General features: G+C 48.7%; 1 protein-coding gene across 8 annotated transcripts in view; it reads right to left on the reverse strand.

Annotated features, from left to right (window-relative positions):
- The window catches only part of LOC147636671 (uncharacterized), a 147,341-nt gene that overhangs the window by 104,996 nt on the left and 15,942 nt on the right, over nt 1-26,403 (reverse strand). For all 8 annotated transcript variants that reach the window (XR_015266189.1, XM_086800147.1, XM_086800146.1 and 5 more), the window contains exons 4-5: nt 11,523-11,619; nt 9,746-9,801 (exon numbers count right to left, since the gene is read on the reverse strand). Coding sequence is in view for 7 of the 8 variants with exons in the window: in XM_086800147.1 (XP_086656273.1) it covers nt 9,746-9,801; nt 11,523-11,619 (153 nt within the window). In the remaining variant the exon portion in view is untranslated. The remainder of the gene's footprint in view (nt 1-9,745; nt 9,802-11,522; nt 11,620-26,403) is intronic.

A 26,403-nucleotide genomic window follows, 5' to 3' on the forward strand; every position in this document is an offset into this window, starting at 1 on the left:
GCCCAAGGTGCTCTGTGCTCTATGCTCCATCTTCCTGGTTCTTCTACTGGGTTCATACTCTTTATCTGGTTGCCTCTTCTGGATCTAGCCTTGAGAAGGTCCATGGCATTGCTGATGCACATGACACCTATGGTCATTAATGCTCATCTTGCACCTGAGGATCTCCCCTATACTCACATAGATAGGAATTTTATGCATGATATTCCCTATGATCATATACTTGGGCAAATCTGCGGGCAAATCTGCTATTGCATCACTTGCACTCGCATGAATGTATGCTACACAGGACACATTCTTTCTAGAGCACTGCATGAGCCACGCAAGGTGCATGGTGTAGCCCTCAAAAGATGTCTCCGATATGTACATGCTACAAAGACACATACACTAACCTACTTTGCAAGAGCAGGCCCTCTATGTTTGGAGGCCTTTACAGATGCCGATTGGGGAGCCACACAAGGTGCATGGTGTAGCCCTCAAAAGATGTCTCCGATATGTACATGCTACAAAGACACATACACTAACCTACTTTGCAAGAGCAGGCCCTCTATGTTTGGAGGCCTTTACAGATGCCGATTGGGGAGGCCATGATCCTCAAATGAAGAGCATCTCAGGTTACCTCTTCTTGCTAGGCGGTGGAGCTATCTCTTGGCAAACCAGGAGACAACTTTCGGTAGCCTCTTCTATGACGAAAGCAGAGTATGTTACCGCTTCCCTAGCTGCCCGAGAAGCTTTACGGCTTCACCAACTTCTCCATGAGGTTCATCTTCCCTATGCAATACCCCTGTCACTATGTTTTGTGACAACAAATCAACCATCTCCCTCACCAATTCTCCTAAGGTGTCAAGTAAACTCAAGCATGTCAACATTGCTTATTATCCACTCAAGCAGGTGGTTCAAGAAGGCTACATCAACATGAAGTATGTCCCTACAAAGGACAACATGGCAAATTTCCTCACCAAGCCCGTACCTCATGACAAGCATCGAGCCTCTTGCCTTGGTGTTGGGCTCCTTCCCGGTGTCCATTGAAGGGGGGAATCATCAAAAGGAGCATCTCATAAAGATGCTTGATGCTGCAACATGATCAAATGTCCACCTCTTTGCATTAAGGGCGGATGTCAGTAATTAATGCTTTGAGGTGTCCATCTGTATGTGGACTTGTGTTCTTAGGATTTACTTTATTCTATGCATGTATCTAGGAGATGCTCTCTAATATTCTAGGGAAGCATAATTCTATTTCTATTCTAGCATGCAACATGAGTCATGACTTGCGACAGTCACTTCTATTTATGGTGACTCCACTTTGTATAAAGAGCTACTTATTCTCTTATTTGAATATATGCTTGAAATGTGCGGCTAGAGCAACAAGTAACCAAAATAAAGCCGTACCCAATACCCCGGAGAAGGTTTCGTTGTAGTCAACGCCATATTGTTGTGTGAAACCGCGAGCTACAACGCGAGCTTCGAAGTGGTCTAAGTTCCCATCGGCCTTGAATTTCTTCTTCAAGAGCCACTTGCACCCAACTAAGTTGTGATGGGGTTGTGGTGGCACAAGCTCCCATGTGCATTGTTCGGTGAGGGCCTCCATCTCTTGGCTCATAGCCTCGATGCATTCGGCGGGATGAGCACTAGCAAGTGCATCAGTAACTGTAGGGCATTGAGGATCTTCGAGAAGCTCCGGCGGATGGGAATCCGCCCTCTCAGCTTGGAGAAGGACCGAAAAACACGAAGACTTGTAGATGTCTTCGAGGCTTCGAGTGCGGCCTTGGGAAGGAGACTCACCATCATCAAGCAAGCTGGTAGAAGGAGCCAGGGTTGGTGATGATGATGGAGAGAGGGACGAAGATAAATGGATGGGGTGATCTATTGTGAAGCCAAGAGGGAGGGAAATATTGAGGTATGATGGCGTGGTTAGAGAGGGAAGGACCATGAGGGAGACATGATTGGGGTGCAGCTGAGGCGGCCATGGGAGAGGAGCTGGTAGTGAAGGCAAGCTTACAAGGTGCAGGGCTGGAGCGCAAGAGAGAGGGCTGGTGCGCAAGAGAGGGCTGGGGCAGGTGCTGGGAGGAGCCAGGCTGCGCACGATTGTGTGAGGGGGTTGAAATAGATGAGAAGGGACTGCACTGCAGAGGGGAAGCATGAGGTGCTTGGCAGCCATGCAACGTCGGGTGGCAGCTAGGGGAAGTTGGAGACGACTGCGCATGGCCATGCTGTAGTTGTGAAGGGGGAGAGAGCTGGGCGTCATGCACCGCCAAGTGGGAGGCGGGGAAGGCAGTAGGTGAACTCGCATGGTTGCTGAGCAGCAGAGGGGGAGTGGAAGTGGATGGGCGGCCATGCACAGCCAGGTGGTAGGTGGGTGAGTAGGCAGGGCTGCCCAGAGGTTGAAGGCGCTTTGAAGCAGCAGTGGAAGTGATAGAGGCGTCCTTAAAAAAGTTGGTGGGAGTTGGAGAGGCTGGATGCACTGGGTAATGCAGCTGCCCGCATGGGGAGTAACACCAAGCTGGGGGGGGGGGGTAGTGTGGGAAGTAGAGGGGGAATAGTCGAGTAAGCATTGGGGGTAAGCAAGGACGGCGCTGGGCTGGACAACACAGTATTGGGTCCCAATACCCACTAAAGGCTCTCTCTCTCTCTACTCAGTGAATGGATGCTAAAGATCTCACCAAAGTAAAGGTTTAAAGAAGGCTTTTCTGCGTGTTACAACGGTCAACCTCAGTGTATGTAACACAAGCACCACTGTTACCACGGTCAACCTCAGTGCATGTAACACAAGCACCACTCCATCTCTCCACAGGCCACCTCCAAATCAGCCGCGGTCTCTACATCCTTCTTGCCATCGCCATATGCTTCCCCTTAGCACCATCCCACACCACCCTTGCAATCCAGCGTGGGCTGTCCACAACTCCACCCCATCGCCCTCTCCATCAGGCTCATCAGCACCCCCGTTATGCCACAACCTGCGAAGAGCCCAACCTTCGCCCTCTCCATTAGGTACTGCGCTCCATCAGGTTGTCCCACACTAACCTCATCGGTACAAATCTGCATGTTACCTGGTGGTGCTCCTCATCCCACTCCACAACATGGAATCTTCCCAACCTCTGCAACCTCTCTTCATCATCGGCTTCTCTTGGTAGCCTATCCTCCCCTTCCTCCCATGGTGCTGCCACTGCAAAGTGTGCACCGCCCTTGTGGCCACATGCCGTACCCGTTCCCTCAATCACACCTGCTTCACCTGGGCCTCGCTCCACCATGTCCTCCTCCACTTCCAGCTCCGCCTCTGGCTCCGGGTCCGGCTCCACTCAAGATGATCCGTCTTATGCCCCCGTCCCCACCTCTAAGGCCACCAACCGTCGTTCCACATCTTCCTCTGAGTTGTCCATCCCTTGTCAGAATGCTCCCTGTCCCAACTCCAATCACTACAGCTTTCTGATATACCTCCAAGAGCCCTCTCAGTCATGGCCCTCCCTTTCCACCCTCTTCACCCCCATGGACCTCTCCACCTTGGGTCTCACCAACCTTGCTTGTCTGGCCGGAATGACTACCTCCAACACTGGCATTTGTTCCTCTCTCCTCCACAACTTTCCTTTCTTTGGACCCCATCTCTGCTTCCGCATTTCAGCCCCCAAGGCCTCCATCATCATCGGCTCAGCACACCCATCTGCCCTTGGTGTTTGCTCTTCCACCCTCCACAAAGGACTGCCACTTACCCAGTTGAGCAGTCACATCACTAATCTCCTCACAGGTAACCCCTCCTCACCCCAAACCTCTTGCATTCATCACCTTTATGTGCTCTTCCATCACTACTTCCTCTTTCGTGAACCGCCTCAGCCACCACACCCTCTCCAATCCATCCTGGCCACCGAAGCCTTTTTCTGTCTCTCCACAATCCGCCCATATCCCTTTGCACATCTTCTCCAGGACACCATCCGCACCAAGTGCAGGCACTTCCGGGCTCAGTACCGGAATCCCAACAGTTCTAAGTGCTGTTTACCCAGCGCAGGCTTCCTCACCTGCCTTCTGCAACAATTCCTCAACACTCGCCGTGCATCTAATGCCAGTCCCTCCACACCCTGTTGACACCGTCTGTGGGTACTCCGAAACCCCTTCCTCCTCGGTCCCGTCCTCAACCCACCACAGCTGGAGGACCGTCACCTCATACCCCCCCGCAGGCACCACCCTTCCGCCCACAGGACTCCTCAATTACCTTTGGTGTATTCTCCACATCTGACACCACCTCCACTGCCATTGGCTTTCCAGCCCATCGATGTCGCCCTCCAACCCCTCTGTCGGCTCCATCTCCACTTCCTTTATTCCACCTCCACCACCACCCACCACCACCTCTTCCTTCTCACCCACCACATCTTCCAACCCTCCCCACCCCTGTTAGTGAATTCACCACATCGAGGTAGATTCCTTCCTTTCACTCTTCACTTAGTGAGAAGTAAACGTATCGATATCCCGTGTGGGGTTATTTCTTCACCAGTTCATATTCTGTAACATGCGGAAGCTTCGGGGTAACTTCAATACTCAGAATTCAGCACTCTTTTCGCGACAGAAATTAACGCACAAACTGAAAGAAGATGTGCAGAAAATAGAGAGAGAGAGGGAGAGATGGAGAGGACACAGTATTGGGTCCCAATTACCCTCTGTAGGGCCCCCACCACAGATGGTGTATTTGCTTTATTAGAATGATGAGAAATCTGAAAGAAAATACAGAAATCTTGGACCTTTTCTTGGCTGGGATTACCCTGCCCTTGACCTGAATCCTTCACCTCCTTTTTTTTTTCCGAGAAAAGATCCTTTCATTAGTTATATAAAAAAACGCCCGTTGGGCTACAAAAACCCTCTCCTGCTCATAAGAAGGCAAAGCAGAGATCCAATCAAGGCAGCTAGGGAGACTCTCCCTAGGTGCAAAAAGGTACAAATATCAATACAAAGAACTGAGAGGCTATATCATACAATAGGAGGGGGGAAAAGCCAAACGGATGGCCTGTAGTGCCAGTGGGGGGTACCCGCGTTTAGGGTATAGAAGGGGCCGCTGCGCCAAGTGGTGTGAAAGGCCTGGCGCCGCAAGATCGCCTCATCCGAGTCGCCCCGGATGCGGTCATACTGTCCTTGTAGGGTGTGGATCAACTCCTGCCAAATCCCCCGAACAGCCTCTGCTGGCCCTGAAACACCGGGCTCCAGTCTCCCCTCAAAGGCCCTGAAACACCGGGCTCTCCAGGTGAACCAGATGGTGAGGCTGCTGAGGAGCTCCCATCGTAGATCTCCAGCCGGCGGACGAGAAATCCGGTGAAGGAACAAGGCGAGGCTAGCCCCTAATGAATCTGATGGCCTGGCTATCCTGCTCTGTCTCATAGCCCATAGCAGGCCCTAACGAAGTCAACCAAGCAACGGCACCCCACGTATACATGCCCTCTAGAGAGAGGGGGGCTAGAATGCACAGCATCCGCAGCCAAATCTGTTGCGCCTGTGGACAGTCCCATCGGCAGTGTCTCTGTGTCTCCAAAGGGTGGCCGCATCGGACGCAGGCCGCCGGAAGACCACTATAGACAAGCCAGGTGCCAACTGCAGAGCCCCTGTGGGCAACCAGCCACTGGAAAGTCGAGATCCTGCGTGCCTATCGACTACCCCAGAGTCTGGTCCAAAAATCCTGCAGGAACTCCTGTGAGAGTCCCTGTAGCCGCCAATGGAGAGACCATCCTCCTCGCAGTCAAAATATGTCTCCCCAACCGAACAGTGTACTGGAAAAAGGTGATCTCTGTGGCGTCGGGGAATGCATAAGGATCATGCCACTCATACTCGCCAGGGTCCCACTAGAGCCGGGCCAAGGGGCACGCAGCATATGCCCGAATCCTTCACCCCTTTGCTAAGCACCCTCTTGGCTTTGTCTAGCCTCTTATGCTTGAGCTCTTGGTGGAGAATGAGATGATTGAATGGGATTGTGGGCTCTCCCTTTTATACTAGCCCAACTACAGCAGTCGGCCAGCATTAAATGCTCCCACGACCAGAAAATACAGCAATAAATACTATAAAATGCTGCGCATCACTTTGATACTTGGCTGGGCACATGCGCACATGGGAAATAGGGCTGGGCACTTAGGCGCCTGCTGCCTAGGAGGCTGGGCACTGAATGCCCCCTGTTTTGGAGGCTGGGCAGCCTGTATGGGCTGCCCCAAACTTGCCTTAAACCTCTCCCAGGGCTGGATAACCAGTTGGCTACCCTGGCCTGCCCCTGGGGCTGTCCTACATCCCCCCCATGGCCTACCCATGGCTGGTGGGTACAGCCACGACCTTCCTGGCCCTCATGGGTGTGGTTTCACACCATCCCCATGCCCACACTACAACTTGGGGTAGCCCTATGGGCTGGCCCCTTGTCCTAAACACTAACTACTCAATGATCTGGCATCCGGTACCATACCAGATACACAGAGTCACTGACATCATTCTAGAGGGAGACTCATAGCGCAGACTAGCACTGTTTCATGTGCAGGACAGTGCACACCTGACCTTAGACTCATGTGCAGGACAATGCACACCTGACCTCGGACGCCTGAGATGGATCCCTGGCTGACTCGTCCCGGACTGGGCTCACATGGGACCAATTCACCATCCCAGGTCCTGCACCTTCTGTACAGAAATGTCTACGTGGCATCCAAGTGCGGGATGCACGTGACATATTCAGAATTTTCCCCCGGGACCCCACAGCCACACTACCTACCCCCACCTTGACACTTCCACCCTCTCCCAACCATCCTACAGCATTCAAATCATCCAATGGCCTCTCAACTGTCTGCAAACCCTCATCTTGTTCATCCCCTCTCCCCCACTCTCACTGTTCAGCCCGCCTCTCCTCCTTCCTCTCCACGATCCCCATCTCGTGGTCATTGCCCAATGCATCTCCGTTCACCGACACCAATCCCAACCCACTTTGGGACATCCTTCCCTTCACTCGGCTTCCTGATACTCTGCATCTTCCTCAGCCGACGCTTGGTTTGGGCATTGGACAAGATCTCTCTGGATATCACGACGCACTCTGAGTACCTCACGAACTACTTCTTGCTACTCTCCCAGGAATGGCGCCACTTGCAACGAGCCCATGGTTGGGCCGTGTCCACCGTCGAGCAACATCATGCCACCTCCCCCACTGCCCTCCAATTGGAAATCACCTAGGCTGCCAACAGGAGGTCACCACACCACAGGAACACTTCTCCCAGGCATAGACCATTGAGATCGCCCTTCGCCTCTCTTTGCTTGAGGCCGACATTGTTGATCTTCCCACCGTCCGCGAGATGAACAAGCGGTCCAGTTCAATGCCGTCCGACACACCCTTTAGGTCTACTCTTGGTGGTCTCTTCACCCTTCCATCCTCCTCACCACGCGCCACTTGAGTGGCAGTACCACCTCCCAGGGATTATCCTCTGCTGAGCACTCCGGTTCTGGCATGCCCCTTCATCTACAAGGCTCTCGTGCAGTCATCTCATCACTCCTGCAGTATTTAGTTTTGTTTTTTGGGATGATTTAATCATCATTGTACTTACCATCATTAGATGCAGAGTTCTTTTTCATATTCAGTTCTTATTTCTTTTTACATTAAGTACCACATGATCACTTGCGGTGGAAGAGAATGCAAGTGAATTGCCTACCCTCTCCTCAACAACCCCTTGTCGGTTGCATTCACCAGGACGGTGACTCCAATAGTGGTGGGAAACCTGTAGCCTGTCAGATTGCCCGGCAGTTGACAAGTGCCGGCCGTCCAGCTGTCATGACAGGTGACAAATGGCACTCTAAGCTGGTGATTCATTGATGGAAGTACCTACCCACAACCAACCTCTTTGGTCAACTATGCGTGCTCCATGGCATTTACCAAGTCCATCCCTTACCTAGGAGGACCGCCACTTGCACACCATCAGCAAGTGGGTGGCGCGTTCATAATATTGGCAATCAGTGGGGCAGGTTGCACCAGTGTGTCTCTAATATTGGTAGGTTGCACAAGGAATCACACTCCACGCACTTCAAGGCCCAAACGGTGCACTTACTTGCAGGGTGGTTGGACCACTTGAATAAATGAGCAACCTTGGGACTGCCAAGGGCCGGACCGATCAATCAATCAATCAGTTTAGTGAATGAATACAACTGTTCTTGATCTTCATTGTCTCTGTAACTAACTGTGTCTCTCTTTCCTTCAAGTGTGTTCTACTGAAGTGTCATCTTACCAACTGTTTGTTGTCACTGTCTCTTGGGTGCGCATCAAGCATAGTGTCTTGCCAAAGTGTGTGAGTGCATAGTGGAGCGGGGCAGTGTAGCCGCACGTCTCCCTTGCCGAGTAGCAACTCCTGGAGGCATACTGCCAGAGTGAACCCATGACACAATCCAGTCACAAACCCTAGCATGCCAGGCAGGAAGGCCTGCTACGACGGCATCTTTTTCATTGCCACTCGTATGGGACCTTACAAGGCACCTTATTGGTTGAGATTTCCCATGGGGCAGATCCGAGTATCTCCTCGCCCCCTTCGAGTGGAAACTAGGAGAGCAGATGGCTTTGCCAGGGGAACAAAATATAGAGTCTGCAGGTCGTGATGAAAGAGCATTACATCTACATATGTCCAGTATACTATAAGATCAGGGGGATATTTCACCCTCTCTTCCAAGAGGTCTTTGGCCCATCATCCAAGATTATCGACTTCTTGAACGAGCGATGCCAGGGCGATGGAGCTACGCAAACATGGAGACCTCCTTCTCAGAGAGCACAGAACCTGGACTCGGGGTGTACCCCACAGCATTCCATTACAAGCTTCTTCTCGGTTGCTCAGATAGCACAACTAAAAAATGACTTGATGCCCACCGGATTCTAGGGAGCACCCTAGGAGCACCAGAAGAGTGCACATGGGCAGCATTAGAGATACCATACCCTTGTGGGGTCACTTTGGAGTGCATCAGCTGCAGTGCACCAGACGTCCCCACATTACACACCCCAAGTGACCATCCATATGGCAGCTTCATACTACACATTATTCTTTATCTTGTATGTGCCAGGGGCTACTTTTGTACTTCGTATTGAGAGGACTATCTTCTCTCCTCACATGATCATGATCACTACTGTATTTATAGCTAATCGTTTCATTTTCATTATCTTTTCCATGATCCAGTTACCTCATGGAACTATAGCAACCTTTTTTGCTCTCATAGACCCTTTAGGTCTTTTGGAGATGTTTAGTATTAATGTTTTTTATTCCTCCCTGCTACTAGAACATTTGGCATTGCCACATTCCTGATTCGCTCCACTAATAGTGATCAGTTTTTGAGGATTCATCCTTATTCCTTGGTTGACTGTTGACCTTTCTGTGTTCTCTCATCCATAATTCCCCGTTTACAAATGTTTACTCGACATTATGCACAAGCAATCATAAAAACTATAGTATCTCAACTCCAAAACAAGATGTAAAAAATGTCAAATATCTTCAACATTGCCATGCAGGGACAAACATCAACCAATTCGAATCAACCATAGTATGTGTTCGAGATCTCCTTATCAAGAAATGTTCACCTTACCATTTACTTGGAATCGTATTTCACCTTACATTCATGATATTAATGGGATGTAAAAATATTTGGCTTTCAAAGTAGTTGAGCCAAAGTTGGCATTCCCTTATATTTGTGAAATCATTTCGTTTCATCTTTACAAAGTCAAAACATGAAAGTTACATGAGTAAAAAGAGGATCTTCTGCAGAGTCAAAACATGACACTTACATGAGTAAAAAGAGGCTCATCTTCTCCTGGAAAAAGATATTTGATGAACATCCCTCCTGTTCGCCAGCATGAGAGCTACCAATGCTTAAAAGAAAACTCTACATATATGTTCACAAGCTTCATTTTGTTCTAACAACAATAATTACATCACATGGTATATATTTTCAGAGAGTGGAATCCTAGAACTTACAATGTGCCCATTAAAGAATCTTACCAAATCCTAGTCTGAGCAAATACTCAATAAAGTCAATAAATTTCGTTGCTCTACATGCCAGCCATACATTTCAATAGTTGAACTAGAAAATGTTTCTCTTGCTTTAATGGATGTTCCATTTTTGCTGATCACCCACCTCTACAGACAGGATCACAGCAAACATTTGACTTGCTTCTGCATGTGACACAATAGCATCATAAGGGTATCCTCATCCCAAATTAACCGTCTTTAAATCAATCTTATCCTCATCCCAAATTAACCGTCTTTAAATCAATCTTAACCCAGCACAACAAAGGATCCTATCATGTATGTGGCTCACTCTGAAACCTGTTTCCCATCACCCTTCCATGTCATTTGGTCGGCCTTCAAGCCTGTACAATTTAATTCTGCCGTTCATTCAGTCTGTAGCAAGTCACCTACAACATGGAACTGGCCTAATGATCCCATGCCTGATTTTCCTTCCTCTACAACATAACAGCCCCATTTCCACCCTGCCCTTTTTTTTGTTGCCCCAACCTCCTCCTCGAACTTCCAGTATAAGCTAGCCAACCCCTGCCTTTTCTGTAATGTACGCCAGCGATAGTGTTTGTAGCGAATCAAGATTCAATGCACTGAATTGTCTTGGCAGCTATGGAAGTACCAAAATACTGAGAACAGTCACCCAGAAACACAATACAGATGTAGGGTCCCAGTAGCCACCTTCTCTTCCCCCTTCCCTTTCCCTTGTAAGAGTTTTTACTGATGTAAGTATGAAAAGGGAAAAAACAAAAGCTGCAAATTGAATACATGCTCTCAGTGCTACATTGAACCGGCAATAGAGCAAACATAGATTGTTTTCTCTCTCAAGCTGCAGGTACTTAGGCACTATGAAGACCTGTTGAGATGAATGAATGCTAATTTTACGAGTCCTCTAATAAGTATAGTAAAACATACAAGAGCCAAGAACCAACTAATAAGTCCACACTACTCAGGAAGCCCGTCAAGAATGTGATGACGCCAAATGATCTTGTGTCTCACACACACACACACACACACACACAAAGAAAGAAAGAAAAAAGTTATATTAACGTTAATGTAGACCCCAAGGGTCTATGAGGCCATAGGTATTAAAATGGTACCATGGATATACTGAGCCACAGCAGTACTGAAAAGGAAATGAAAAACACCAATGTGTTTATAGCAGATGATTATCCTATGATCCCTCCTCAGCCAGTTCACACATGGACAACCATCATTTATTTATCTTTTGCACCGTAAATTCTCAATTCCATCAGTTAAACAAACAAACAAAAAATTCGACTCATGGATGTGCAATAAAAAACAAATTATGTTCCATCTTTGGTTGTTGATATCCTATCATATGGATCCATAATTTAGATCACTACAGATCTACAAGTTACACCGAAAAATCCAGCCTCTATGAGCATAAACACAAAAGTATGCTTCCATTAAAAAATCAAAACCATTTCTGATTAGTTATTTTGCAAAGAGGGTAAGTTTTCAAAATTCAACCGTCTTATCAGGCTCATATTGTGAACTGGCGAAAAATTTAGTCATACTTACTACAGTTGTAGCCGTTGTCATTCTTTAATAATACTTCAACAGGAATGTTCTTAGCTCTTTGGACTGTCACCTCAAAGACATGCCTCAGTGTATCACCCTTGTCATGCAAGAACATGAAGAAAATAAGAGTCCAAAAAAAAAATGCAAATTAGCATGTCATCAAGTTCAAGATTGACGTAGCTTAAGCGATAAATTTTTATTTTTGCAAAAAAAGAGACTTCTATTAAGTAAGAAAAAACAACTACAAAATCATGGCTGAAAGCTAGAAATCCTCATCTTAGAGAGTAAGATAGCCGCAACATATCATGGGTGCATAGTTGCCAAGGTTTTTTGAAATGTGTATCAAAAACGTTTCTTTCAAACCCCACACGTTTCAAAAACGTTTCATGCAAGAGGGGGGCTTTATAGACCCCAAAATTTATATATAAGTTTATAATATGCAAAAAATATGTTGCCTTGCCTGCAAAACAATATTAAACATGCATCATTTACACATTAAAACATGTTTACAAGTTAAAACTAAAGATTCAGGGTGACCCAGTTACAGTGGGCAGTGGGCACCCAACCGACCAATTGGCATAAATAAACTCGCAGCATCAAGAATCAAGATCCGGATTTCATCATCAATAATGGCAACTACTCAAAACTCAAGAAACAATATATAAAGCAAGCAAGAGGACATAGTCTACTGAGCGCTCAAAGTGATCACAAAAAGTCTGAATTCTAAGCTGATACAAAAAAAGAAAACTGAAGTCTGAAATACACAAAGTAAAGCATGTTGATAGATACATGACAAACTAGATGCGCCTGATAGCCCCAAAGACTAGAGTCCTCAATTTGGAGTCTGGCCACTCAATCCTCAGCATTCTCGATGTCCTCATCAATAGTCTCCTAGATTAAAAAAACACCCAAATTGTATTGATAACATGTGGGAGGGAAAGAAACGTTTCATTTTCATTCGAAAGAAACGTTTTTGAGACGTTTCATTTCATAAAAAATGAATGAAATGCATTTCTTTGCAACTATGCATGGGTGTGAGGGTGCCAATAAAGAGCAATGGTAATCAATTAGAAGAAGATTCCATTATCCCACTCGGCGACTCGCTTATGAAGATAGTGTGCTTTGCTTCCGCTGATCTAGACATGCCCTTCATAGGAGCCTGTATATGAGCCCAAGTGGCCATAAGAGTATGGATGATATTTCACCAAATAGTACAAATGCAATGGTTGTCATAAGTCTGAATGTCCTTAAATGCCTCTATGCATCTGGCTTTGTAGATCTGCCAAGCTATGGTGATGGCAATAATCTCTGAAGTGAAGTCAAGTCTCTCCAAGTGTGGTGTGCAGTGTGAACAAGGAACATATTGTAGTGTGCACTTCTACGCTAGTCCTCTATCAATCATGTCATGGTCCTTGTCATGGCCCTGTGAAAATGGAGCAGGACAAGTGTGGGCATGGTGGTTGCAGAGTCAGAATATTTTATGATTCACATGGGGGGTGCCCGGACAGTGTTTAAGATGTGTGGACATCCCTAGGTGTGAAGGGGGGAACTAGAAACATTAAGTTTTAATGTTTATTGGAGTTTGCCCCTAGGCCTTAGTGGCCCTAGGAACTTATTAAAGTTGGGGCCCTAGGGATTAATTTGGGGAGGAGTTTTCTCTCTCTTCTATCTCTCTCTTCCCTTTTTGGGGAATCGTGTAGCAAAAGGAGAAGTTTCTTCATGCGCATGATACACAATCGTGGAAAAGCTGAGGAAGCACAAGGCGGCTGCAAAAGACTGGTCTAGCTGCTGTTTTTCTGTGAACTGTGTGTAGAAGAAGCTGTACAACAGCCGTACAGTACTGTACGACTGTAGGGATTGCTGTGGACAGAGAAGCGCAGGTCTGTGGGGCTGGTACAGGCGCCTGCAACTGCAGGAAACAGGCTGCACAGTGCTGTACGACTGCAAGTACAGCCCTGTACCTTCTGCAGGTACACTGTACGGCCAGTTCTAGGGCAAGTACAGGTGCTGGACAGTGCTGTAGCAGGAAGGCGCAGGCAATCAGTAGCAGAATCCAGCAGGCGGCTACCTCTGATTCACTGCAGAAAGACTATACCATCAAGTACAGGCAAGTACAGTCAAGTACAATCAAGTACAGTGCTGATTTTCAGATCTGTACTTTCAAGGACAGCATAGGAGTGAGCTTCAGGAGGAGGATACAGGCAAGTGCAAGCACACGTGTGAAGCAGGGTTGTGGATTCAAGTGCCTGCAAGCACAGATTGGTGCTGTTGCTTCCTCCAGTGTTGTTTCACGAGCTGAACTTGGTAAGCTCTGTTTCTGTTCATCTATCTCTCTTTCTACTGCTTGATGTCTGTTGCAGATATGTGTTATCTGGCCCCTTGTGAGAGGAGGGGTATGGCAGATTGACAAGGGATTAAGACAGAGATTGGACAGCACATGTATGTTTGAGCTGAGAAGATGTATCATGCACTTGAGTTATGCCAGATGTATGCCCATGGCTGGCCTGCTTTGTGATCTTGGCTGATCAGAGGGAGGCACAGTGTGTTGCTTGAGGACACAGATCTGTGTGCATAGATCCTCTGTGCTGAGAAGAATTTGTGGGTCGTCAGATTGGACTTACAGGTGTAAACTCTTGGCTGGTCTTTGTGTTGTACTCAGCCATACATATTATTTTAATTGAATAAAGAAATACCGCAAGGGGCGCCAAGCTTTGGGGCCAACAGGTGTCGTTGTGTTTTCAGATTTGGGCACTCTAGCTCCAATCTGTGTTTTGTTTCTCATCTAGACTACAAGTGGACGGGTGATTGCTCCTACCGCACTCTGGTTTTCTATCAGAGGCCGGTTTCAGTCCTTGCCCTCATCCGTGATCTAGACTGAGCAAGCCAGGCAATAGAGTCCCAAGAATATAGATAGTGCCTATAGAGCTCTGGATCCTCTGAGCAACTTTGCAACCCCAAATACAATGTTGCATAGTCCCAAAAGCTATCGAACATCAAGGCAAGATGGGTCTACACCAACGATAGCTCTCCACACGTTAACAAGAAGTCCGCCATGTAAAAGCAACCGCTTGATGATCCACATGGAACACAAATTTGTTAAAACAAGTAGTACATGAACTTCTTGACTGTATATAATAGTCCGAGGGCTTTCCTTTCAATTGTGTTATAAATGCGCTATGCCTGGGAGAGTGCTTGCATAATAACCGGCTGATACCAGCCTTCCTCTAATTTCTACATTAGTATACTGCTTATTGCCATATCGAATGCATCTACAACCACATGGAATGGTTTATTCCAATTCGGGCTGATTTGGACAAGTGCAGCAGTTAGCATTTTCTTTAACCAACCAAATGCTCTATCGCACTCCTCTAACCATTCGTATATTGCATCCTTTTTTGTCCTTCGGTACAACGGATATGCCACATGAGCTGGTATGCCATTTGACCTTGCCCAAGAACCTTTCTAGTTCCTTCAGATTTTTTGGTGTTATGTACCTAACGCTAATCCTCGGGATTAGGTCCTAATCTAGGTAGGGTTGGGAAGCCCTGAGATTAGGGGGAAGGCTGCATGCAAGTCATGGGTGGGTAGGGTTCATTATTATTGATAATCCATGATTACTGGCTATTTATGATTGGATGGTTATTTATAGCGGCAACAGTCACTATATAAGGGACTTACGAGTTTTTGTGTTGATATGATGTTATACTTGATAGTCGGTCTGTGCCTGGACTAGAGTAGTCTTACCCCTGACATGGACACGGCGGTTCACACACAATCTTGCCAAGGGTCCCTTAGGACAGGCTCTGGTGGTATGGGACCCCAGGGCTGACTAGCTTGGCCTCTGGGGAGTGGAACCTTAGCCCTTGGCTCAAGGGAGATTCCGGATGGAAGCTTTAGTTGGGAGGTGAGTTTGCCTACAACCTTCTATGTTGTTCTAATCTTGTGTGTTTAGCTTGTGTATCATGTGATCCTCCGGGTGGAGTCTTATAGTTGGTATTAGGTGAAACTCAAAATGTACATTCCAACGATTGAGCCAAGAGTCTACAACCTCCTGTATCCTCTCCTTCTTCTCCCCCGCAAAAGCATCCGGTGTAAATGAAGGAGCCACTACAACCATACCTAGGGTAGTGGTTGAACCAATCACTGCACTCTAGAGAAGTAATACCTACTCCCGCAACTGTTGAATATCAGCCTGTAAATCTGCGCAAAGTTTGGCCATCTGCTCCTCGAAGTAAATTTTCTCTACCTCTTCAACCTCTTCTAATTCAAACTCAACTCGCTCCCAGTCAAGTTGAGGAGTGAATGTTGCTGCAAGGAAATTATGTGCCCATTCTGAATTTCAAAAATTAAAGACAAAATATAATTTTCGGCAAGAAAAGACAAGAAATCATATGGAAAACACCACCTATCGATGCTCCACGTACGAGATATGGAAACCGTGTTGTGAATCCACGCAACAAACCATCTGAAGGCTTTCATCATCACACCCGGAGTAGGATAGGATGGGTTGAACTCCCCTAACCTTGTTTTTATAAGTTAAAAAAGCACTCCGTGTGCTTTTCACTTCAAAAAAAACAATGACTCTTTTTATGATACGCTAGGGTAATAATATCACCCTTGTCCACGTTTTTTTTCCCAAAAAAACCATGATTTTGCCTTTTTTAATATCATTTAGCAACTTTTTTTTTTAAAAAAAAAATTGTGCCTCTAAATTAGCATACTGTTGCGCCTTCTTTTCACACTATCGGCTGCCTTGTAGCGAGCACCCCCCCCCCCCTTCATGCCGCTGTCACTTTTCTGTTGTACGGCCAACAATGCAACCCTCTGTACAGCCTGTGTGCTACGATCAACAGCTCTACCCTCGACACAGCCTAAGTACAGCTGTTTAATCTGCTTTCTTTCAAGCACATTGTGCATGGTAGAATCCCCATCCTGGTTGACCTGTTGCGCCCATGTATAAGCTATGTTACCCACTAAAATCAACCCCTATGGATGCACAGCAAACATACACATGAACCTATCTTGCCAGCAACGAAGAAAAGCACCTACTTCTTCACAAGGTCAAAACACAAATTTGGTGACCGAGAGAGACTTGGCTAGGGCGACTTTGACAACACATGCAAGACACACAAACCTTGTAGATTTCCCGCTTCAGACTCCACCCGTAGGATCACCTGATACACAAGCTAAACACACAAGATTAGAACAGCATTGAAGGGTGCACGCAAACTCACCTCCATCTGGAATCTCCCCCGAGCCCAGGGCTAGGGTTCCACTCCCCATAGGCCAAGCCAGTCAACCATGGCGTCCCATACCATCATAGCAATGTAGCATGTCCGAAGGGACCCTCGGCAAGACCACTTGTGAACCGCCATGTCCACGGCAAGAGTAAGACTACTCTGGTCCAAGCATATACCAACAACTGTCAAACATAACAGTATATCAACACGACAATAACCTAGAAGTCACTTATAAAGTGACTACTACCGTTGTAAATACCATCCAGACATAAAAAGCCAGTAGCCATGGATTATCAATAATAATGAACCCTAGCCACCTGTAACATGCATGCATCCTTCCCCCTAATCTTAGGGCTTCCCAACCCTGCCCAAATTAGGACCTAATCCCAAGGATTAGCGTTAGATAAATAATATGAGGATACTCCAAAGATGCACTTCGCCAAATTTAGTTTCAGCATGATGCCTCTACATCTATGTAGGCACAGCCTTAAGTGGTGGAGGTGTATTGTTCTTCTACCAAACACACTAAAATCATCAACAAACACTTTCATGAAATCTGTCAAAAATTCATAAAATATTTCTTGGACCATCCTCTCGAATGTTGTTGGTGCATCCTGTTGGAGTATGCACAGGTGGAAACATAGACAAAGGAAAGAGAGAGAGCAATTGCAAACAAGATCACCTTGATTGATTAGCAAGAGGCTTACAATGGTAATAGCCAACAAATGGGCGTTACAAAGTGCTTGGAAAGGATTGGATGAATAAACAAGTGTTGAGGGGAGGTCTTTATAAAGGAGGCCATGTAGCTAGCCGACAACATTAAATCAGCCCACCACTAGTAAACATGAGAAAAAAATACATGGTAGCCAATAAAAGGGCCAGTTCCCACACACTAAGATGCATAAAATTCTAACACCGCCTCTGCAGCTCATAGTGTGCAAACAATTTGAAGAAGATAAGCTGATGAAGATGCAACCATGGACACTCCAATATCGCACAATACCGGATACATCTCGAAAAGTGCACCTACTAACCTAGCTCCTCGAAACAAAATGCCACCCTAAACATCAAAGAAATATGCTTGGCTCCGAAGTCCCACACCGATGTATAGTGAACAGAATGATGAGCTGCTAGACAAACCACGCCCATAGTCCCCCAACAGTGGACTATGAACACATCACGTCCCAAAAACCTCTAACAGTGAACTCAAAACACATCTTGTCCATAGTCTCTGCTACACCAAAACAATGAACTTGAAACACATCTAGTTCATAGCTCCCAAAGCTGACCTTGTCCTGCTAGATTTTTCATGCTTGGAACTCCGACTAACGGTTCCCATACACCAAAAAAACGGAACTGCTAACTGCCCCCTCTACGCCCACAAGCCTCCTCTGGCTGGAAGCACGAGGGGAAACTATATGTATAACTAGAGAAGAACACCATCCCGGTCCTCCTAGGAACGAAGCACCCTGGGAGTCCTAGATGAGTCATTAGAAGCATCTAAAGCACTTCCTATGTCTTGTTTTTGCCCTTCTTCTGGGATGAAGACTTGCCCTTTGTAAGCTCAACAAAGCGTGCAGTGACAAATGCAACCACGTGTACAAGAGATAAAGAGAGAGAGAGAGACAGAGAGGAGAAGGGGGAGAGAGAGATGGGGAATAATTTTTGGCTTAGAGCGTGGAGGAGTTCTGCCGTTGCCCCGCTGCCTCCGCCCTCCTGTTGGTCCTTCCCACTTGCTGGTCGTCGCCAGTTCTTGTTCATAGTCGAGCTTCTGCTTCTGCTCTACCTCAGGGCTTGTGTGTGTGTGTGTGTGTGTGTGTGTGTGTGTGTGTGTGTGTGTGTGTGTGTGAGAGAGAGAGAGAGAGAGAGAGAGAGAGAGATGGGTAGAGAAGTCGAATTTGTAAACACGCCTCTTGTTACGCTGGTGACTGTGCTGGCGCGATACCTGGACGTGGCAGTGTGATCGACATCCTTGCAGAGAAGACAACACACCGCCTTTCGTTATCAGTGGAGCTGCTTGCAACAAGAGGTATTACTGTAAATACAGCAGGTACACTAGGGTTTCTAGCAAGTACTGCAGGTTCAGTAGGGTTTCCAGCAGGTGCTGCAGTACAGTAGGGGTTCTTCCAGGTACAATAGTTTCCGCAAGTACTGCAGGTACAGAAGAGTTTCCAACTGCCGGTACTGTAGGTACAGTAGGGTTTCTAGCAGGTGACTTGCAGGTACAATAGGGTTTCAGCAGGTGGTACAGAAGAGTTTCCAGCCAGTACTGCAGGTACAGTAGGGTTTCAGTAGGTACTGCAGGTACAGAAGAGTTTCCAGCCAGCACTGCAGCAGGTGCTGAATTTGGGTTTGAGAGAACGAGTTTTCTTTGCTTTTGTACATGGATTTGGATGACCCGGCTGCTGCTGTTGGCGACATGGCTGCCAATAGCCTTAACATGGATCTTATTGAGGAGATGATCGAGAAGGATGTGGGTTATGCTTCAGATGCCTCGGAGCAACAAAAACGTCAAAGGCTTGATGTTGATGCAAGCTATACTCCGGTGAATGTTGGAGAGAATGCAGAGGAAAGTTCTCAGGCACCTTCTCCGGAGTTTGCACGTTTGCTGCAGGTCACTGGTCAGCTTCTGCAAGAATATGTGAAGGCAAATAGCGTGCAAATGGCTGCAGTAGATAATAGTGGTGTGGCTGATGTATGCATGAAGACTCCTTTGTTGCTACAACAGCTAGCAGATTTTCATGATCGTGCTGCTATCTTTTTCTTTACTAGGCGTATTCCATTGTTGCCTCGTCTTAGAGCATGGCTGAGCCGCTTGGTGTTGCTTGAGGCACTTGAGGAGATTTACGATGGTCCGAGAGGCTTTTATGAAATACTTTTTCGCACTTCGGAAGCCCGTCGGGCAGTCTTGGAGCAGGTGCCACTTTTTTTTGGATGGGCAGTTGGTTCATGTGGTTCCGTGGAAGCCTATGGCAGAGTACCAAGATATGTTGCGCCAGGCTTGCCCAGTTTGGGTTGAAGTGAAACAATTCCCACCAATGTTTTGGCGTGTTTTACCAGGTCTCATGCGAGGTATCGGTGATGTCTTGGTGGTGCCTCGAATGACATCTAGAAACCGAAATCGTCTATGCATGTTGTGGAATACTGGGAGACCTAGGCCGACACATTTGCGTGTCAATATGGCTGGGCTGCAACCTTTAATGTATGAATTGAGGTGGGATACATTTGCTGGCCACTGTTTCAAATGTGGTGAGATGGGCCACTTTGTCTCCGAATGTCCTAAGAAAGAACAAGTTGTTGCTACAAAGGATATCCTTGATGGGCAGTTGCCCGTGGAAGATGAGCATGATGCTCCTTCACATGATGCCCAACACATGGATGTACATGTGGATGTTCAGAATGAGGTTGAGCAGCCATGGGTGGAAGTATGTGGTAAAAAGACACGATTTGTTGCCCTGCGGGGGGGATTTCTCAGATGCTGTTTGACGGGGGCCTTTGCGTACTCATCAGGGGCCCTTACATACATATGCTCGTCGCCCTTTGGGTTCAGGTGCCAACAAACCAGGATTGAGAGGCCGGGAGGCCAACTTTCTCAGGGTACAGGGCCTCTTGGGGTGGATAGAGTAGAACGCTATCCTATTAGAAGTCGCCTAACAAAAGAAGCACAACAACAATTGCCTCTTGTGTTTGGTTCGAAGGGTGAGGTCATCTCGCCATGGGATGGTCATTACCCTTTGACACGTGCTCGGGAACTCCAAGGGCAGTCTGAGATCACAAATACCATGTCTAAAAATGCAATGCTTCAAAAGGTTCGTGATTTGGCAGATTGTCCTGGGCCTAGTACACGGCCTTGTTGATTCCTTTTCTCGGAAGGCTTATGAAAATTGTACAATGGAATGTAAAGGGTATTTCTTCGTGCCAAAAGCAGTTCAGGCTTTGGCGTACAACTTTTTGTCATGGTTGGGATATTTTGTGTGCAGTTGAACATAAGCAGCATAAGTTGGTTGGCAAAGCCTATGTATATAAGGAGTTTCATGTTTTCTACAGCGGACATCCTGCTTCGCAGTCAGGTGTTATGTTTGCTGTTCATTCGCAGTTTCAGCCTTCTCTTGTGATTCAAGATGTTCATGGAAGATTTCTAGTGATACAGATTGTTTGGGATGATACGCCTTTATGGTTGTTAGGGGTGTATGCTCCAAATAATGCTCGTGCACGCCGTTTGCTGTGGAATGACTTGTGCTCTCTTTCAATCTCTCATCCTGGCTTTGTGATGGGGGACTTTAATATGTGTGTCTCCAAGGAGCAAGCCACGTCGCCTCATTCTGTAATGGATGGCCCGGAGAGAAAGGCGTGGGAAGCTTTTGCAGCAAGGTCGCTAAAACAAGACACGTGGTTTGGTTTTTTTTTTTTCCTAGAAAAGATCCTTTCATTAGTTATATAAAAACGCCCGTAGGGCTACAAAAGATCTCTCCTGCTCCTAAGAGATAGAGCAGCGAATACATCATGGCAGCCCGGGAGACTCTCCCTAGGTGCTGCAAAATACAAGCATCAGTACAAAGAACTGAGCGGCTAAATCATACAATAGGGGGGGGGAAGAGCCAAACAGGTGGCCTGTAGTGCCAACGGGGGGATCCCGTGTGTAAGGTGTAGAAAGGGCCACAGCGCCAAGTGGCCGTAAAGCACCGGGCCCTCCAGGTGAACCAGATGGTGAGGCTGCTGAGGAGCTCCCATCGTAAATCCCTCTCCTGTGTCCAGCTGGCGGACGAGAAATCCGGTGCCGGAACCAGGCGAGGCTGGCCCCTAATAAATCTGATGGCCTGACTGCCCTGCTCCATCTCATAGCCCATAGTAGCAGGCCCCGACAAAGTCGACCAAGCAACGGCACCCCACGTAAACATACCCTCTGGAGAGAGGGGGGCAAGAATACGCAGCATCCGCAGCCAAATCTGCTGTGCCTGAGGGCAGTCCCAAAGGCAATGTCTCTGTGTCTCCATAGGGTGGCCGCATCGGACGCAGGCCGCCGGAAGACCGCTGTAAACAAGCCAAGTGCCAACTGCTGAGCCCCTGTGGGCGACCAGCCACTGAAAAGCCGAGATCCTGCGGGCCTGCCGACTAGCCCAGAGCCGAGCCCCTGTGGGCGACCAGCCACTGAAAAGCCGAGATCCTGCGGGCCTGCCGACTAGCCCAGAGCCGAGCCCAGAAATCCTCCAGGAACTCCTGTGATAGTCCCTGCAATCGCCAATGCCCCGCTGCCGCCGCTGGAGAAACCGTCCTCCTCGCCGTCAAAATATGCCGCCCCAGCCGAACAGTATACTAGAAAAAGGTGATCTCTGTGGCCTCAAGGGATGCATAAGGATCATGCCACTCGTACTCCCCGGGGTCCCACTGTAGCCGGGCCAAGGGGCGCGCTGCATATGCCCATATGCGCCAATCCGGGAGCACATCAGCAGGGTCGGGGTCAATATGCCACTTCCGAGAAGCGGCGGCCACTACCCGAATCCTCTGAAAGGTGCACTCTGCAACCAAAGGCGACTCCACCTCCACTCTCTGGAGTCTGCCCTCATCCTGAATCTCATAGTAGAGGCAACTGCCATCCTCAGTGCTAGCTCTGACAGCAATCAGGATCTCCAACTGTGTAAAGGCTCCCATCCACCGTGGGGCCACTGGCTCGAGAGGCGTGAACCACTCCTCTTTCCTGTATATCATCCCTCATAATCAACCCCCCTCTGAAGTGACTCAGCCTCTCCACCTGGATCTCCTCTGGTAGACTGCAGAAAGCCTGCCAGTCTCCAAAACTACGAGCTGGGCCTGCCGCTGAAGGTCCCCAGGCTAGACGAGGCCGAGAACCCAGCATATGACCCTGCTCCATGCGAACCGCTGGGCTCCAGATGAGCGGTTGTCTGGCCCGCTCCTCAACACAAGAAGGAGGCCGCTGAGAGAGCCCCGGTCTCAGCAGCTCCCAAGCTCTCAGGATACTCAAAGCAAATCTGTCCTCCCATCCTCTACTGAGGCCTGTCCTCCTCATCTCTATGAAGATCCAGTGAATCTCTGGTGCCCAAGTACCCCCTGCTGGGGGCGCCCGAGCCTGCAGTCGCTGCAAGAGGAGCTCTTTCCAAGGCTCAGCGCCTGGAAGCAACCCCCGAACAATAAGCTTCCCCAATAAGGCTCTACTCTGATCGACTGGATCTATAATGCCCAAACCGCCCTGAGCCAGCGGAAGTGTAATAACTGCCCATGCAACCTTTGCCCGAGCTGGCTGACCGTCCCTCCCGGACCACAGAAAGTTCCTGATCAGCCTCTGTACCTGGCTGATGCAAGAGCTCGAGAAAATCCAGCAAGACGTAATGTACCACATGGTCGCTAATAGCACCTGATTTGCCACCACCACCCTCCCAGCCAAGGATAGTCGAGGTGTACTCCAATACAATAGCTTCTTCCGAATGCTCAGAAGAAGCGGGGCAATCTGCTGCTCAGGTGACAAATCTAGGCCAATCTGGCATCCCTCCCAGCCAAGGATAGTCGAGGTGTACTCCAATACAATAGCTTCTTCCGAATGCTCAGAAGAAGTGGGGCAATCTGCTGCTCAGGTGACAAATCTAGGCCAATCTGGCATCCCAAATACCGCACTGCTGTGCCTGCAGGAATCCATCTAAAACCGGGGTCCGGGCTCCATGCCGGAGTGGGAGCACTACTGATCCAAAAGGCCACTGTCTTGCGCCAATTGATCAGTGCTCCCGAAGCTGCACTAAAAACCTGGAGCGACTGCTCAGCCCGAATAAGATTGGCCTCATGGCCATGCAAAAATAAGCCCGTGTCGTCTGCAAACTCAGCATCAAGCAGGTCCTCCCCCAGACTGGGAGCTGCAGTCCTCTCAAACCAACCTCTTCTGCCGTCAAATACATACTCATAGCCTCCGCAAAGAAGAGAAAAAGGAAAGGGGCGAGAGAACACCCCTGACGGACTGATCTGGTCAGCTCAAAACTCGGCCCCCATCCTCCTGCAATCAGCACCTGGCTGCGAGCTGTGGAATACAGAGATGCCACCCCTCTGATCCATCCTGGCTCAAAGCCCAGGCGAAGCATAGTGCCCTCTAAGAAACCCCAATCAACTCTGTCGTATGCCTTCTCAAAATCGAGAAGCATCACGACCAAGTCCTCGCCAAGAAATCTAGCTCGGGCCGTCGCCTCCCAGAAAGTAAAGATGTTGTCAAGGATACTGCGCTCCTTGACAAATCCTGTCTGAGTAGCATGAATCAACTCCCCCAGGAAGGGCTGGATCCTCAAACTCAAGGCCTTTGCTAAGACCTTGTAGACAGTATTGAGGATCGTAATAGGCCTCCAATGCCGAATGTCATCTGATACTCCCTCCCCCTTGGGGATAAAATAGATCAAGCCCTCTGAAAAGCTCTGCGGCATCACCCCAGTGTCCAAAACATGGGGAAAGCCCCTGCGGAGGCCTGGCCCCAAAAGGTCCCAATAGCGCATAAAAAAGGCCGATGTCAGTCCGTCCTCCCCTAGGCAACTATGTCGCGGCAGGACCCTCAAGGCCTCGGCAAGCTCAATCTCTGACAGAGGCGCACCTAGAACTGTACGCATATGGTCTGTGACCCTCCTCTGCACATGGGCCCACACAGTCTGTCTGCAAACATCTCGATCCTCGGTGGCTGGCTCCGCTGAAAGCAGGTCACTATAAAATGCACTAGCAATGGCTCTGATCTCCCCGAGCTCAGTAGCTACCGATCCATCCGGTCTACCAAGCTGGCGGACTCCTGCTCGCGCATGACGGGGTCCAGTGATCTCAAAAAACTCTCCAGTCACTCTATCACCAAGCTACGTCCACTGAGAGGCCTGACGACGATAGTAAAACTCATGTCTCTACTCCTCTACCTCTCTAACCTCCTGGCGTGCCTGGCTCAGCTGGGACGCCACCCACTCACATGCAGGCTGCTGCTCCTGAAGGCGCTGTAGCAAAGCAAGGCTGCGTCTCAGCCGTTGCTCCCGCTCGCGAATCTCTCCCAGTCGTGTCAAAGCTGCAGCGTGTAGAAAAGAGCTAAGATCAATGAGTCCCTGGGCACACTGGCCCGCTGCATCCTGGTCAGAGCACTGACTATCATGCCAAATCCTCTCAATGTCCTCAGCGAGACTGGGATCTGTAAGTACCCTCTCTGGGATCCTCAACTGCAAGCTGGGCTCCCGTGTCCCCTCCTCCAATGTCAATATAACTGGCGCATGATCTGAAAATGAGGTGCCAGCGAGAATGCCGACGGAGCCCCCTCGCTCCCCTAACCTGTCGCCCACATAAAAGCGATCAATCCATGATAGATTAGTCCCTCCCTGCCAGAGATTCGACCGAGAGAAACTAAGACTGTCCTGCGACCGGGAGAAAGCCCCATGCTGCCATGCATCAGTGATCCTCAGTGACATGCAAAACCGGTCCCAAGCTGCGAGCTCCGTGCCGTGCACTGTAACATGACTGCCTCTCACCCTATCTGCCGGGTCCTCAAGCATGTTGAAGTCTCCCCCAACACACCAATGTGCGGCCTCTGGCAATGCATCTGTAACCTGAGTCCAGAACTCTGCTCTGGCACTAGCATGATTGGGCGCATAGATGTTGAGCACACCCAATAGCTCATCATGCATCCTCAGAATGACATACTGTGCTCTACCAGGCACAATGATCCCTCGATCCACAATGGCCTGCCGCCATACATCTGCAATAACCATGCATACTCCTCCCTGTCCACCCAAAGGACCAAACCCTGCAGACCAAAAAGTGTCCCATCTACCAGGCATCACCGAACCATATCTCCGGATCCTGCTCTCACCCAAGTGGTGCTCCTGCATCATCAAAATATCAATGCTGCCACCAACCAAGCATCTCTGAAGCTCCTGCCTCAAGCAACCTCGATAGCGTATAAAGTGTGCTCCGCCAAGGCCCTGTACATTCCATGAGATGATCCTCATGGATGCCCTGCTGAGGTGGATGCTGTCTCAGCCGTACGGCGGGCCTTCGCAAGCGGCTTGGATGGAGAGTAGTCCCCATCCGAACGGCTGCGAATCTGCCCACCCGGTGTACTGCAAGAATCCCGGATCAGGCGCCAGTGGGTGGCTGTGGCCCATGGCGACTGCCTCCTGCTCTGAAAGAGCAACCTCGTGTATACTCACATATCCAGGGTCGCGTGCCAAGTCTGCCACTATGCGCACGACCAAATGCCGAATCCCTGAGGTATCCACACTCCCGGGATCCAAGAAAAAATGAGCCAACTCCCAAAGTCGGCCTATCACATCTGTCACCTCCAGATCGCTCATGTGATGAGAAAACTCAACTGCCTGAGTCTTCAAAGTGCTGAGAGCAAACTCTAGAGTCCACTCCCGGTCACAAGGTCCACATAGAGGGAACGAGAAGGCCACCGCTGAGTCTAGTGCCTCCTCCCCGCGGGCCGGAGGTATCACTACATGAACTCGGATGGGTGCTGGCTCATGGGGGCCCTCTGCTCCAAAAAGCCGTGTGAAGGTATAATCAAAAGCCTCCGAGCGCTGTCTAATGCCAAGGCGACTCAGCCGACTACGGATAGATGAAATCCGTGAGGCCCTAATCGGCATAGGTCTCCTCTGTGATGCTCGAGCGAGGTCAGTGCTCAG

The sequence above is a fragment of the Cibotium barometz genome, chromosome 7 (genome assembly GCF_041138505.1).
Source record: "Cibotium barometz isolate CiBa-2024 chromosome 7, ASM4113850v1, whole genome shotgun sequence".
NCBI lineage: Eukaryota > Viridiplantae > Streptophyta > Polypodiopsida > Cyatheales > Cibotiaceae > Cibotium > Cibotium barometz.